The sequence below is a fragment of the Dreissena polymorpha genome, chromosome 2 (assembly GCF_020536995.1).
Source record: "Dreissena polymorpha isolate Duluth1 chromosome 2, UMN_Dpol_1.0, whole genome shotgun sequence".
Taxonomy (NCBI): domain Eukaryota; kingdom Metazoa; phylum Mollusca; class Bivalvia; order Myida; family Dreissenidae; genus Dreissena; species Dreissena polymorpha.
Window position 1 is genome coordinate 97,931,457 of NC_068356.1, and position 14,005 is coordinate 97,945,461.

Below are 14,005 nucleotides of genomic sequence, written 5' to 3' on the forward strand. Positions count from 1 at the left end.
CAGAAATTGGCAGTTCTTAAACTAGTTGAATTGTATGGTGTAAGGCAGATTCACAAACAATTTCGACTTCCTACTTCTTGCATTTGGAATTGGCAGAATTCTAAAGAAGTCATAGACAAGCTTAATGACGGAAAACCTGTAAGAAAAACTTTTGAAACAGCCTCTGAAAGTGTTGATGATGCTGAGGAAGATTCAGAGGTAGAATTGAACATAGATGTCATTTTAGATAGAACTCTGGTTGCTGTAGAAAGTGTAGACTACATGAACTTCAAAGTCTCACAAAAGGCAGATGTTGTATACTTGATACACCATTTTGGGATAGAATACGTTTGTGAGAAATTGCCACAGATTCCTCGGGGAACATTGTGGAATTGGCGTCAGAGCAGACATGTGTTACCAATTGTAGATGAAATCACCGCAGCTATCAAATGGGCTAAAGAGAGAAAGAGGACAGGCGTTGTGCATATGGATAGGGTTGTGAGCCATAAAGTGGATAAGAGGGACTTAACACAAAAATGGCTTTCAGAATGTGAGGTACCAGCAGGAGGAGAAAGAAAACGCAAGAGTACCAGAGAAGGTTCAATCGAAAGTGCAAAGCGTAAAAAAATGGAGGAGTCTGAAATAAGATCGGAAATAGCTGACAGTGAAAGAATTCTTAGGGCTAGTTCAACATCAAGTGTATGCTCTTTGATTTCTGTGCACTCAGATGATGACTTCGAGGAAATTCTGAGTGATACAGAAATTTCTTCTCCATCAGTGCGATCGAAACGTTCGGTTGCCAGTGTGCCTACTTCGCAGGGCAGCATGCACAGTAAAAAGGGAAACCAGTCGTTGGTGAAAGGAAGTTCAGGGAAAGAGAATTCTCAGAAGACTGGTTCTGTTCAGGAAACTACAAATGATAGTTTGACTGTGAAAATACAAGAACCAATCTATGAAGTGATCAGTATAGAACCCGATAGAAGTGACAGACTTATGGTGTGTTACAAGGTTTCCACAAACGGTAAGGAAAGGAACGATCTTAAGTAGCTTTAATTAAGGTAGTGTTATTCAGGGCTAATCAGCCCAGCTTTGGGACGCTTTTTGGTTTGCCACAAGGCTCTGTCTATAGTAAATTAGCGTCTCGTGCTCTATGAACAATTGCTAATAGGGTCCTTGGCTGTTACCTATGTTTGAATACAGAATTAAAAACAAACTGATTGTTTAAAGCCAAGTAGCCCCTGATGGTCGAAAAATATATCAAATGATTTTGTTGCCTTTATGAGCTTAACTGGGGCCTTTGTTTTGACAATATAGCAGGTATATTTATCATGCATTTCATCAGGTATAGTTATCATCCTTTTCAGCAAGTACATTAGGACCCATTTCAGTAGAAATATTTATTGTTATTTCTGCTGAATTATGTATTATCCGTTTCAGAAGAAGTATGTTTAATCCATTTCAGCAGAAATATTCATTATTTATTCTAGCAGGTATATTTATCATCTATTTTAGCAGGCATATTTTCCCATCCATTTTAGCAGGTCAGTTTGTCCTCACCATTCTAGGAATGGGGCTGGGTCCCTTGGATTGAGAAAAATTGCTGAGTTTTGACTACTGGATACAATTGGGAATTTAGTGTGGTGGGTTTTTTTTCTTCTAAAAAATGCTTCAAATTTGATAAGAAGTGTTTTCAATATTGTCAGGGCTTACTCTGCCATTCGCCAAATTAGCCAATGGCTACAAATAAGGAAATTTTGCTACAAAAAATTCCAATTTGGCTACAAGGATTTCTACATAATCACCCATAAAATATCCTAAATAGTAAAAATTGAGACATAAAAAGGTACATTTGGCTACAGAAAATTTTGGGCCAGAGGGAGCCCTGATTGTCTGGGATCATATTTTTTTCGGTTTTGTCGGTCCTAGACCGATTGGGGTCATGAAAGACCGATTTAAAATTCTAAACAGTTGGTCCGATTCTGTCCTGACATTCGTAAAAAACGATGTTAAGTCTATAAGTTCCCAATAAAATTCGCTATGCAAGCTCTGTCTGGCTAAAACGTACCATCGCTTATCCCTTTATTGCCCCCAATTAACAACCCGCTTCTGCTATTCGAGTGGACCAGCGTTGTTTTTGACACCTTATTGGCGATTTATCGGCACTTATTGATTTTATCAGGCATTCACATCAGTGTTTTTATGTTCTCTAATTGCTATCGAAAGATGTATCATAAAGAAATAAATGCCAATGACACTATTATCCTGTGTATTATACCACCTAAATCCTGTCAAAACACCGATTTTGTACATCAAACAAATTTGATGCTGACCAATATGCATTGATGTTTCACATACATTAACTTTCATTTTCAACTGATTGTCAGAAAATAATTTGTAACATATTGCATCAATCTAAATTTAATGCTAATTGACGATTGGTCGAATAAGAAAAGTGCTCATTGCGCTCAAATTGGGTCACACGATTTACATATGTTCAAGGGGATATCCCTGTACCGATTAGATGTCAAATAGAGGCATACGGGGAAACCCCACAATTCAGTTTATGTGTGTTTACTTCCGGAAAATGGAAAACGCTGTGTTCACGAATTTCTGAAACACATGTATCGTCAAAATTGGGCAGAAAATTAGAGTTTTTGTAAGTAATATGCTGACTAAAGTAAAGGCGGAATGATCGTTTTAGGTGTCCTGCTTTTTGGTCTAAATTCCAAACAATTTTTAATGGAATGTCCCGATTTGGACCTGAAAAATTCTGGCATGTATGGATTTCGGATGTAATTTTTCAAATACTTTTCCCCCCATTCTAAATCCAGACCAATTGATGTTGTTGGAAAATATGATCCCTGCTGATCGTATTTTCTAAGGTTAAACTTATAAAGCTGGATGGGAGATGAACTAAATGTTGAGATCCAAAAAATTAGAACAAGTGTAGATGGATTTTTTGGAAACCTTCAATTGGACATTTTAAGGTTCCATTTGGGAAAAAAATATACTTTTTTCCATTGGGAATCGGGCTGAATACTGGCCTCAAATTTGAACGAAAAAAAACACTGCATGTATATTCATCATCCATTTCAGCCATACTCTCTAAGCCCACAGAGCCTGGTTCCAAGCGTGCGCTCAGTGACACCACGTCTTCTGCCCAGCCTCCGGCCAAGAAGAAAACAGTGAACCCGGAAAAGGATGAAGACTTCACACATGTTGAGGACAAGACAGGTATTTAAAGCTCTAGACTGTAAACTTAAAAAATGTCATTTTCTATTTTAGATTTTTTTTTATGATTAAACTTTCTTAAATCTGCTACATACAATAAACTATTGATCATATACTTGTTGTCAGGGAATTACTGTCTTTCTATTGGAAAGTCCTACTTTAAATTTAAAATGGTTGACCATGTAGTTTTTGTTTAAAAATGGTAGCATTTCAAGTGAATTTTTAATGATTTTTGTGGGAAAATGACACTTATTTAACTGGTTGTGGCAGACTAATTTCGCCTGTCAAAATGACAGATTGCAGCTCTTGTAATAATATTTTCTTGCAAAATCCATGCTTGCAAAAATTCTGATATCTACAAAGAGTGCAGTACTGGTGTTTTTACCTTTGGGCCCTAAAATACGTTAGTAAATTTAAGTTAAGTAAATGTACCAAGTAAATGTAAATACTTCTACTAACACAGGTGAAGCAAAGCTAATTTAACCCATTCCCCTATAAGATGCAAAGTGAAAATGGCTTTTGCAACTAGCATGAATCCAGAACAGCCTGCGAGTAACTTGCAGGCTGTTCAGGTTTTATGCTGTTTGCTGCTCATCAATATCTAAGGGTTGGAAATGAAGCCATAAAATCTTAAATCTAGTAAGAAAGGTGTTAAATTAAATATAAAAATAAAAATAAAAAAATAAAAAAGGCACTACAAATGAGTGAATATACATATCTAAGTGTTAAAGGGCTAGAAATAACCCTAATTTAAATGGAGAAATATCATCAGGCTGATAAAACCTGCAGGTTTTTAGGCAGATACAATTTGTATACAGTACGTGACAATGGTCAATAGTTACTTCACATTCAATTTTTTATTATGCCCCCCTTCGAAGAAGAGGGGTCTATTGTTTTGCACATGTCTGTCCGTATGTCCGTCCACCAGATGGTTTCGTAATGATAACTCGAGAACGTTTAGGCCTAGGATTATGAAACTTCATAGGTACATTGATCATGACTCGCAGATGACCCCTATTGATTTTGAGGTCACTAGGTAAAAGGTCAAGGTCACGGTGATCCGAAATAGTAAAATGGTTTCCGGATGATAACTCAAGAACGCTTATGCCTAGGATCATGAGACTTCATAGGTACATTGATCATGACTCACAGATGACCCCTATTTATTTTCAGGTCACTAGGTCAAAGGTCAAGGTCATTTGAAAAAAAAGTTATGAGCTATTGTCATCACCTTTGGCGTCGGCGTCTGGTTAAGTTTTGTGTTTAGGTCCACTTTTCTCATATATATCAAGTATCAAAGCTATTGCATTCAAACTTGGTGCACTTACTTACTATCAGGAGGGGACTGGGCAGGCAAAGTTAGATAACTCTGGCGTGCATTTTGACAGAATTATGTGCCCTTTTTATACTTTGAAAATTTGGTTAAGAAAAAAGTGTACTTTTTGCGATTGGGAATATAGCAGAATTTCGGCTATAAAATCGGGCCAAAAAAACCCTGCCTAGGATCATGAAACTTCATAGGTACATTGATCATGACTGGCAGATGACCCCTATTGATTTTCAGGTCACTAGGTCAAAGGTCAAGGCCACAGTGACTCGAAACAGTAAAATGGTTTCCGGGTGATAACTCAAGAATACTTAGGCCTAGGATCATGAAACTTCATAGGTACATTTATCATGACTTGCAGATTGATTTTCAGGTCACTAGGTCAAAGGTCAAGGTCACAGTGACAAAAAACGTATTCACACAATGGCTGCCACTACAGCTGACAGCCCATATGGGAGGCATGCATGTTTTACAAACAGCCCTTGTTTGAAACACTTTTGAATTCCATTCTTGACATGAATCGTGTCATTATTATTATTTGGGTTGAAATTGAAAAATATTAAGACCATTTTATAAGGCATGGAAATTCCATACACCGTGGCAATTTTTAAAAAGTTATTATAAATATTATAAACTTATTATGCCCCCCTTCGAAGAAGAGGGGGTATATTGCTTTGCTCATGTCGGTCTGTCGGTTGGTCTGTCGGTCGGTCTTTCGGTCCGTCCACCAGGTGGTTGTCAGACGATAACTCAAGAACGCTTGGGCCTAGGATCATGAAACTTCATAGGTACATTGATCATGACTCGCAGATGACCCCTATTGATTTTGAGGTCCAAAGGTCACGGTCACGGTGACCAGAAATAGTAAAATGTTTTTTTAATGATAACTCAAGAACGCATACGCCTAGGATCATGAAACTTCATGGGTAGATTGATCATGACTTGCAGATGACCCCTATTGATTTTGAGGTCACTAGGTCAAAGGTCAAGGTCACGCTGACCCGAAATAGTAAAATGGTTTCCGGATGATTACTCAAGAACGCATACGCCTAGGATCATGAAACTTCATGGGTAGATTGATCATGACTTGCAGATGACCCCTATTGATTTTGAGGTCACTAGGTCAAAGGTCAAGGTCACAGTGACCCGAAATAGTAAAATGGTTTTCGGATGATAACTCAAGAACGCATACGCCTAGGATCATGAAACTTCATAGGTAGATTAATCATGACTTGCAGTTGACCCCTATTGATTTTGAGGTCACAAGGTCAAAGGTCAAGGTCACGCTGACCCGAAATAGTAAAATGATTTTCGGATGATAACTCAAGAACGCTTTTGCCTAAGATCATGACACTTCATAGGTACATTGATCGTGACTCGCAGATGACCCCTATTGATTTTCAGTTCACTAGGTCAAAGGTCAAGGTCACAGTGACAAAAATCGTATTCACACAATGGCTGCCACTACAACAGACAGCCCATATGGGGGGCATGCATGTTATACAAACAGCCCTTGTTTCAGTATAACTAAAAAAAAAAATATTGCGAAAAAATAACCACCATTAGAAAATGCTCTCTTCCCTTTTTCCTTTCAGGGATATAGAAACTGGTCAAGTTATTGAGTTAATTGTGAACAGTTGAAATGCTTTACTATTTAAGTATTTATAGTTATTTATTTTTAAAAAATCATATAGTGATGAGCCCAATAAAACTAATAAGAGTTTGTATTCTCCCCAAAACTAAACCATCATCAATATCAAGAGAAGTGTTTGTTGCAGTGTTTTTTAAGTCCAAGGAAGGTAAATATTGTTAGGTTACAATGTTCTGTTTGAAATGAGCAATTTATAAAAACGGATTTCAAGTTAGATGGCCTTACCATCATGTTAAATGTTGTTGCTGCAAAGATACCCTCCATTAATCAATCTATCAATTGTGAATAGCCTAAAACAATGGTTGATAAAAGAATATGTTTGAAACTTGTTTACCTTGATAATGCCTAGGTTGAGTTTGAAATTGGGTATTTGCATCAAAAATCAAGGTCACTGGGTCAAATCACTAGAAAAACCTGATTTGAATATGGGTCTGTTGCATTTAAAACTCAGTCACCGGGTCTTACGGTTGAAAATCTTTGTTACGACCGTAATATGCCATATTTAGGACTCAATCTAACATTTACAAAAATTGTTTCAGATTCACAAATTTTGGTTGTAGTTATCTCCACGATTTTTGAAAAGCGTGGGGATATTGTGGTTATCTCCGCTGTCCATCTGTCTGTCCGTCTGTCCGTCCTGGCCAATATCTCCTCCTACACTATAAGCACTAGAACATTGAAGCTTACGCACATGGTAGCTATGAGCATATGTGCGACCCTGCACTATTCGGAATTTTGATCTGACCCCTGGGTCAAAAGTTATGGGGTTTGGGTGGGGCCAGGTCAGAGATTTTCACTTATTTTTATGCCCCCGGTATGGTGCATTGGCCATAACTTTTGCAATATTGAAGATAGCATCTTGATATTTGGCATGCATGTGTATCTCATGGAGCTGCACATTTTTAGTGGCTAAAGGTTAAGGTCAAGGTCATCCTTCAAGGTCAAAGGTTAAAAAAACAAATCCAAGGGAAGTAATAAGCTTCAAAGGGAGGTAAGTAAATAACCTGCCAAATAATATAAAAAAATTAAATAAATCAAAGCGGTGCATAGAGTTACACAGTAGTGGCGCAGAGATGTATTTAGTATTCAATTGTTTGTGTTAGCTCATTTGTGAAATGGTTTAACTCATCCATCTAATGTTTATACAAGGGATTATAAAATATTGGCGCAAAGGGACACCTGTATATGACAGAAGAGATAGAATGCAGTCAAGCATTAAAAGCATGAGAAACTCATGGAATAGAGCCTCAAGAATCTATAACAGGGCTGAAACTTTCACTTTGTTCAATTACAATTTTAGACTCATTACTGAAAATCTGCCAAAATGTTCAAGTGGGAAAAACGTGAGAAACAATTTAAAGCAAGATCGACTTTGAACAGGCACATCAAAGACAGACATGAAATTCAACATATTCATTGTTGTGTACAAGATTGCGATAGAAAATTTCTGAGACACTACTATTTAGTCAACCATTTAACCTCAAAACATAACTTTTCCAAAACAGAAGCAAGAAGATTGGCCATAAGAGAGCATGTTCAGCCATCTTATAAGTCATTCCAATTAGGATGACTTATACATAATTGACTACAGTGAAGTTATTTCATTATTAGATTTGTTAGGAGAGCGGGATGAGGAGGAGAAATTAGGGTATAGATTTTCACTCATTTTTTAATTTATTTTACATTAACTTCTTCATTTCTGCACCGAATTACTTCAAATTTATACTGAACATCTCTTATGACAATACAGTCAATCTCAACTATGCATGGCCCCATTACCAACCCTGGGGCGCCCCTGAGTCAAACATGCGGCGTGGGGATACGCATCGGCCTCTGCCGCGCCATTTCTAGTTATGTTTGTGTTTGTGAGGAAACTGTAATACTGAACATTTACCATGCTCTAAAATAGCAAATATATGCATCTTTTGACGATTTAAAAACATGAAAATTTTAAAGCCTTGCAACGCGAATCTTAGAATTATTGGAGAGTTCTGTTGTTGTCGTTATATTTTCGTATGATAGAATAAGTGGAGAGTTCTGTTGTTGTCGTTATATTTCGTATGATAGAATAAGTGGAGAGTTCTGTTGTTGTCGTTATATTTCGTATGATAGAATAAGTGGAGAGTTCTGTTGTTGTCGTTATATTTTGTGACACTACGAGGATTGCTTATATAAAGTATAAAAAACACCACTCATTGTATGAGCACAGATGGCCGAGCGGTCTAAGCGTTAGATTTTTATGCCCCCCTTTGAAGAAGAGGGGGTATATTGTTTTGCTCATGTTGGTAGGTCGGTCGGTCGGTCCGTCCACCAGATGGTTTCCGGATGATAACTCAAGAACGCTTTCGCCTAGGATCATGAAACTTCATAGGTACATTGATCATGACTGGCAAATGACCCCTATTGTTTTTGAGGTCACTAGGTCAAAGGTCAAGGTCACAGTTACTCGAAACAGTAAAATGGTTTCGGGATGATAACTCAAGAATGCTTACGCCTAGGATCATGAAACTTCATAGGTACATTGATCATGACTCGCAGATGACCCCTATTGATTTTAAGGTCACTAGGTCAAAGGTCAAGGTCACAGTGACTTGAAATAGTTAAATGGTTTTCGGATGATAACTCAAGAATGCTTGCGCCTAGGATCATGAAACTTCATAGGTACATTGATCATGACTGGCAGATGACCCCTATAAATTTTCAGGTCACTAGGTCAAAGGTCAAGGTCACAGTGACTGGAAACAGTAAAATGTTTTCCTGATGATAACTCAAGAATAATTAGGCCTAGGATCATTAAACTTAATAGGTACATTGATCATGACTGGCAGATGACCCCTATTGACTTTCAGGTCACTAGGTCAAAGGTCAAGGTCACAGTGACAAAAAACGTATTCACACAATTGCTGCCACAACAACTGACAGCCCATGTGGGGGGGGGGGCATGCATGTTTTACAAACAGCCCTTGTTACTCCAGGGGTCAGCGGTTCGAGCCCAGTTGAGGGTTACTTTTTGTTCTTTCTTTAATTTTATTCTTGTTTTTATGCCCTTGGATCGCATGATCAGGGGTATATTGTTTTTGGCCTGTCTGTCTGTCATTCTGTCCCAAAAATTTAACCTTGGTTTAAGTTTGATAACTTTTGCAATATTGAAGATAGCAACTTCATATTTGGCATGCATGTGTATCTCATGGAGCAGCACATTTTGAGTGGTGAAAAGTCAAGATCAAGGTCATCCTTCAAGGTCAAAGGTCAAATATCATTGTATTTTTCTTTCCTAAAACTTTACCCTTTGTTGAATTTTGGTCATAACTTTGTATGCCCCCGAAGGAGGGCATATAGTGATTGGACCGTCCGTCCGTCTGTCAGTCTGTCCTTCTGTCACACTTTGCATTTAGGTTTCAAAAAATACTCATAACTTCTATGTCCCTTCAAATAGCAACTTCATATTTGGCATGCATGTGTATCTCATGGAGCTGTATCAAAGCGGTGCAGTAGGGGGCATTGTGTTTCTGACAAACATATCTCTTGTTGAATATTGAAGATAGCAACTTGATATTTGGCATGCGTGTGTATCCCATGAAGCTTCACATTTTGAGTGGTGAAAGGTCAAGGTCCTTCGTGAGGGTCAAAAGTCAAAAAATAAAATTCAAGGGAAGTAATAAGCTTTAAAAGGGAGATTATTGCTAAACCTGCCAAATGATATATTGAAATTTTATTTCAAAGCAGCGCAATAGGGGGCATTGTGTTTCTGACAAACACATCTCTTGTTTACTGGAGCTTTTTATATCCAATGTTTACATTTATCAATATAAAGCTTTTAAAGACAAACTTCAATATCTGCCAAAATCTGTGAAAAGGTCCCTTTAACAATTTGTTTACATTTGCTTGATATATTATCGTTCTTTGTATTATAGAGGTATATTTAATGTATTACATTATACAAAAAGCACATATTTCACCCACACTGACAGTGACACAGACACCAATTACTTGTTATGATAGAAGTATAAGTTTGGCCTTTCGAAATATTCTTGTCTGGTAATATAAAGTGTATGTATCATTAGATTTTAAATTATTGAAAACAAGTGTATGCACTTTTGTCTATTCAATGTTTTTAAAAAGTGTCTTCCATATGGAATGGCAAATTGGTATGTCTGTGTAATAACTTATCTCAGAGTCCTGATAATCTTATGTATTGTAATGTTTTGTTTAACCCTTTCAGTGCGGGAACCGAATTTTAAAGGTTTTTGCAAACAGTTTGGATCCAGATGAGACGCCACAGAACGTGGCGTCTCATCAGGATCCAAACTGTTTGCTATTATGATAGTATTCTTTGAAAAAAAATCGAAGAAAATGCTAATTTTTGAAATTCAGCAGACGCCATTTAAGCAGACGACAAATTTCCCAGCATGCAAAGGGTTAAAGAAAGTCTCTTCTAAACAAAAATCCAGCACAGGCGAAAATTTTTCCCTTATTAACTTTTGCGGACTGCACAGGCTTAACTGGGATGACACTTTATGCATCTGCATTAAACCCTGTTTTCACATAGAAAAGCTCAAATAAACTATTACTAGTTTCAATGTTTGTTGCAGGCAAACTTGTACCACTGGAGGAATTCTACTATGGTACTCTAGAAGGAGATGCCAATTTCACAGAGGAGAAGGGAGAGTTCAGGTTCAAGGTAGGTGCTAGATTCAGGGGGATTCTTGTAATCAGAGGATTGGAATTTGTGTTAGGCACATGGACCTGGTTTTTGAGAAACATACTTTAATCATGTATTTAATAGGGATGGGACCGATTATTCGAAAATCAGCCAAATATTCGAATCCAAAATTCATATTGGAATATTCTATTTGTATGCAAAGATACTTCTTAAAAAGTTATACGTACATGTACAAAGTCACAGTTCCGGTTTTTGCAGACGACTTTCCTATATAAGTCATTGTTTTGATAACAGCTGCCATCAATGAACGAGATGAAAATTAGCAAACGGGAGGGTATAAGGAGAGGGACCAATCGCCAATTTATATTGATGCATTAAACTATTTTCTGAGAATCGGTCAAAAATGAAAATTAATTTATGTGAAACATCAATGTTTATCGATAAGCATTCAATTTGTTTGATACACAAAATCTGTGTTTTCAAACGTCTTTTTACCTCAGGTGGTATAATACACATTATCTTTGGATTTGATTGGGCCGCAGTCGGCTTTTATTTCAGTGCGACACATCTATCAATAACAATTAGCGACCCATATCATAAAACACCATGGTGTGAATGCCTGATAAAATCAATAATTTGCCGATAAATTGCTGATAAGGTGTCAAAAACTACACTGTTGCACTCGAGTAGAAGAAGTAGATGGTTATAAGGGACAATAAAGGGATTAGTGATAGTAAGTTTTACCAAGACAGACCTTGAATATCGATTTTTATCGTTAATTTATGGAACGTTCGTCAAGTTTTACGAATGTCGGCCAAAATTGGCTCATATCATGACGCCGGACCAAATACCCCAAAAGCGGGACTGTCCCACCGAGATCAGGACATATGGCATGTTTGTTTTCAATGCTTTATCCATATATTTAATCAATGTTTATTTAATCAGAATTTAGTTACTCAAAAATTAACCAATTAAATCGTCGTGGTTCTTACTTCTATAAAAAATAGCGAAAACAAAAGCATAAATCTATGGGAAGTAATCCGTATCAATTAGAAGTATTGAAACAGGGACCTATACAAACACGTATAGGTTCCTGATTGAAATAAATTAAAATTACGGTAATGTGTTTTCCGGAAATATCTTATATCTTATGAAAATCAACAGTATTTATTTAAAAGAAACAAATCTTTATCAATAATCTTTTTTTCTAAAATTATTACTCTATCAAGGGTTTTACAGCTGCACATATGATACGATCTATAGTGGTATTAGTGGAAATATGAACTAGCACGTTGCTCCGGACGGTCATAAGTTCGGACATAATATTCGAATATATTCAAATAATGACAAACGAATATTCGAATATCATTTTCAGTATTCGTTCCCATCCCTAGTTTTTAAAGGGAAAATTTGATATTACTATATAATGTGAAATAAGTGTTAATTTTACATTTAAATCGGGTTTCTTTTTTCAGTGCTCAGTCTGTTCTGTTCTGTTTGCAGTTCTTGCATAGCAATTATTTTGCCCAATAAGGAAAAGTGCCAGTACTGCAGTTACAAACTGGGGAAAATTAGCGCGCAAAAAAAAACGGACTTGGAAAAATTCACGTCGTGAAATCTTTAATTTGAGAATAAAGGGTCTTTGTAATTCCTTGGTTTAAATTGCACAAACCAATTCAAAGATTCATTGACACAAGTGGCTTGAAAAATTTCAGTTTCAGTGCTCATTTTATTTGTTCCCTTGCAGATAATAGGTTTATAAGATAACTTTTGGAACAAAATTGACAAAATTGTCCTTGCTTTTTGGAATTATTCAGCCTGCTTATGGGGTTTGTAGTATTTCCTAATAAGGTAAAGTACCTTTAAAGGAAAATTGTTAAAGAAGGAAAAAAAACGCTGTTGCACCATGTGAATGTGTGTTGTACTTTTTCCAATATTTGTATTATATGAATGTGTTCTGTTCTATTTCTAGTTGTGGTTTTGCTCAAAATAATCTCTAATTATATGTTGTGCTCTTTTTCAACTACTTGCACTCTTATCAATGTGTTCTGTTCTATTTCCCAGTGCTGGTACTGCTCCAAGATGCTCTACAACAATGTGAGGGCCATGCAGCACATTCAAGGTCACATCACGTCCAGCAAGCAACAGAACATTGACCTCTCCGATCTCACCCAGTGCAAGCATTGCTTTAAGCAGTTTGACACCCCATTTGAGATGCAGACCCATGTTGAAAAGGTATGTTCCTCTTGACCTGTTGTTGTGATTTGCTGTATCTGTGATCCGCTACAATTGGAAGGCTTTTGCAATGGCAAATCGGTTTCTCAATATTAGACTGTAGTTTTTTGTGTGTAAAATATCATATGCGCACATGTTAAAACCTAAACTTTTCTGTATAAAACAAAAACTAAGTATTCTCCCTATTTTACAGGATTTGAAAGTCTAACTATAAATTTGTACAGTTTGAACTGGATTGGAATTTTGTTATGTTTGTTACTATTGGACCCAACAACAGCTATACAATCACCACCACCCACTCCCAAAAAGAGCCCCGTTATATCTGGACGTACTGGTAACTTAGTGGTAATACATTTAGCCTTGTTCAGGGGGAACTGGGCTAAATGCATGTGCATTAAGTGTCGTCCCAGATTTGCCTGTAAAGTACGCACAAGCTAATCCGGTACGACACTTTCCGCCTAAAGTTAATATTCTTCTGGAACTGAAAGTGTCGTCCTTTATTAGCCTGTGCGGACTGCACATACTTATCTTGACGACACATTGCATGCATTATACCCAGTTGTTCCAGAATAAGGCTTTATAACATTTCTGTCTGTTGCGATAACAATATAAATCCCCTCCCACCCCCCTTTAAAACCCAGTTATGTTTGGAACTTATGTTACCTTAGTGGTCATCAGTTACATTGCTGTGTGTTTGCAGGTGCACCTAAGTAACAAGGTGCTGATGTGCAGGATCTGTGAGCAGGACTTCACGACATCCCGTCTGCTGGCCAACCACATGAGGCTCAGTCACTTCCCCTCGGAGATGCCCTACCTGTGCCAGCTGTGTAGCTTCAGGTCCAGCATGTACAGTGATGTCGTCGACCACTTTAAGAAGGTGGGGCTGGTCAATGCTTTCTGGTTTCCTGTCAAGAGCGTG

At 37.3% G+C, this 14,005-nt stretch overlaps 1 protein-coding gene across 1 annotated transcript in view; it reads left to right on the forward strand.

Annotated features, from left to right (window-relative positions):
• LOC127868179 (uncharacterized) overlaps positions 1-14,005 on the forward strand; it is a 76,680-nt gene that overhangs the window by 44,404 nt on the left and 18,271 nt on the right. The window contains exons 7-11 of the mRNA XM_052409816.1: positions 3,076-3,213; positions 6,316-6,336; positions 10,781-10,869; positions 12,916-13,086; positions 13,787-13,963. Coding sequence (XP_052265776.1) covers positions 3,076-3,213; positions 6,316-6,336; positions 10,781-10,869; positions 12,916-13,086; positions 13,787-13,963 — 596 coding nt within the window. The remainder of the gene's footprint in view (positions 1-3,075; positions 3,214-6,315; positions 6,337-10,780; positions 10,870-12,915; positions 13,087-13,786; positions 13,964-14,005) is intronic.